The 2,241-nt window shown below is 45.4% G+C and overlaps 1 protein-coding gene across 1 annotated transcript; it reads right to left on the minus strand.

Annotated features, from left to right (window-relative positions):
• Positions 1 to 674: 674 nt before the first annotated feature.
• Positions 675 to 1,220, minus strand: LOC107098628 (filamin-C-like). The gene is made up of 2 exons (XM_015396403.1): positions 944 to 1,220; positions 675 to 832 (listed from the first exon to the last, which is right to left on the minus strand). Exons 1-2 carry the CDS (start codon positions 1,218 to 1,220, stop codon positions 675 to 677), a joined length of 435 nt encoding a protein of 144 aa, XP_015251889.1.
• Positions 1,221 to 2,241: the final 1,021 nt, after the last annotated feature.

Raw genomic sequence — 2,241 nt, forward strand, 5'->3', positions numbered from 1 at the left:
GCTAGAAGAACGAGGTGCGCGAGAACGCTGGGACCCTTTTTCTACCTGGATCCCTGCTTTTTTCACTCTCATGTCCCTCCATTGTCGCACAAATTTGCCCCCACTTCCTCACTGCCTTGGCCGTATCTAGACCCACAGGTAGATTGTTATTGTCCCTCTTGCGTTGTGGTGTGGAATAACATAGCGTTGAACCACACTTCAAAATAGGGCATAAATCAAAAATATCTGCAACAAGCTCACTGCGACTGGAGGATATCCAGCCCTTTAATATGAGGGATTGCCTACGAGTCAATGAGTGCAATCAACTGGTTTTCCTTAGATAGAAAACTTTGAATCAATGTGACTGGATTATCTGGTGAACTGTAAAGTGCCTTGAGATGACGTGTGTTGTGAATTGGCACTATAGAAATACACTGAATTGAATTAAAGTGAAGAACATCTACCAGCTGCACAGATAAACCCAACTATGCTGAAGATCAACAGGAGGGAAGTCAAATAGAACCACAAAGTCTTTCCCCTAGAACTATAGAAGAACCAGCTCCTGGTTGCAGAGCATGTTCACTAACAGTAAGGGTTAAGGTTTGGGTCAAAAGGTTTGGTATTTATTCTACGATGCTCATAAACATCCTGACTCACATTACCTCTGCTCTTTTATTTTAGAACAAAAATTATTTTCACTTTAATGGCTGAAATAAATGCTGCAGCCGGAACTTTAAGGGGCTCAGCAGCGGTACCTGTGGGACTCCCAGCCAGTCGTCTGCCTGCTGCATGGCCTCCCGGGCGTTCTCCACCGGCTGACTGGGATCCCAGGTTTCCCAGTCTGGACAGAGACCTGGAGGCAGAAACACAGACATAGGACAACAGCTTCACGTTCCGCTCTGAGGTGGTCTGTTCCTGAGAAAAAACATCAACATCTGTGTTCTTGGTGGTCCAGAGGTCCTACCAGGGGCGCAGTTATCCACCAGTGCTCCCAGTGCTTTTCCATCCCTCCAGTCTCGGTGGAAGTTGGTGATGGGCAGCTGGGGAACCTTGTTCTGGATCCAGCCCAGCAGGCGCTGTTTGGGGGTCAATTTCTTGGCATCTTCATCATCCTCATCCTCCCACATGGGCATGGAGATGGAGTAGTGAAGGATCAGGGTCCAGATCAGACCCAGGATCAGCTTCAGGTTCCCGTCCACGATGGCCTTGGAGTCTAGAGGACAGCAGGGGGGATTTACCATTAGGCAATACTAGGCAGTTGCCTAGGGCCCCAAGTTCCTGGGGGCCCCATAAAACTCTGTTTACATCTACAGTTAATACAACTATTACTTATTTGTGCACATTATGTTTTTGATAAAAATCCTTTTGCTAAAATACCATCAGAACAATTATAATATGTGTGTCTCAGACCCCCCTTCAGTGTCCACCATATTGGATCAGTCCATTTCCTGCACATGTTCAGAAAGGTCCAAACAGACAGCAGCAAACCATTTGAAAACAAACGCGTTGCCAACTTAGCGCTTTAGTCGCTATATTTAGCCACTTTTCAGACCCTTCTAGCTCTATTGTTTCAAAAAAGCGCCAAATCTAGTGACTTTTTTCTGCTACTGGAGACTTTGGCGACAACATCTAAAAGCAGCGAACTCTGCTCTCCAGAGCAAGTAGATTGGTAACCCCGCCTCCTGCTCTCCTCTATCTTGTCTGCTGTCATGATTCATGCAGCTATTATTTCATCCAAATGAAAAATGGAGAACAGATAACCAGATCATGGCTCGTCTACAGTGAAAAGAAGAATTGGGTTATTTATTTTTTGGAAACNCCAACCCGTTACTAGCATGGGGTACCTAATAAAGTGGCCGGTGAGTGTGTGTGGGAGGGCAGCAGAGCTGACAGCTGAAGGGCCACTCTCAGAGTTCGGTCCCTCCAGATTGTCGTAATGACTCTTCCCCTAAACAGCCATTTGAGGAAATCTTTGTAGCTCAGCTCAGCCTGTCTCTGCTCCTCTGATCAGAAACACACACAGCGAGCTTAAAAACAACTTTGGTTGTTTTTAAGTGGCTCTCTACTTCCATTTCTGTAAGAATAACACACTTAATACCTAAATGTATTCTGGTTGCTGATTGAGTGCCTGTGTAGTTTGATATTCTAGCAGGGTAAATCGCTCCAGTGGGTATTTGTAGGGGAATAAAATAAAAATCCTGCTGCATGGAAATGTTCAACCACGATGAACAACTAGTGATGGGCATAGATTATTTAGCCTAA

The sequence above is a fragment of the Cyprinodon variegatus genome, unplaced genomic scaffold (genome assembly GCF_000732505.1).
Source record: "Cyprinodon variegatus isolate N-32 unplaced genomic scaffold, C_variegatus-1.0 Scaffold27, whole genome shotgun sequence".
NCBI classification, from domain to species: Eukaryota; Metazoa; Chordata; class Actinopteri; order Cyprinodontiformes; family Cyprinodontidae; genus Cyprinodon; species Cyprinodon variegatus.

What these genes read in the sequence shown, in the direction of transcription:
- LOC107098628 (XM_015396403.1), bottom strand. Translation starts at nt 1,220, where the DNA reads ATGGTAAATCCCCCCTGCTGTCCTCTAGACTCCAAGGCCATCGTGGAC. An exon ending in GGTGGATAACTGCGCCCCTG is followed by an intron (nt 833 to 943) that starts GTAGGACCTCTG and finishes TTCTGCCTCCAG; the next exon opens with GTCTCTGTCCAGACTGGGAA.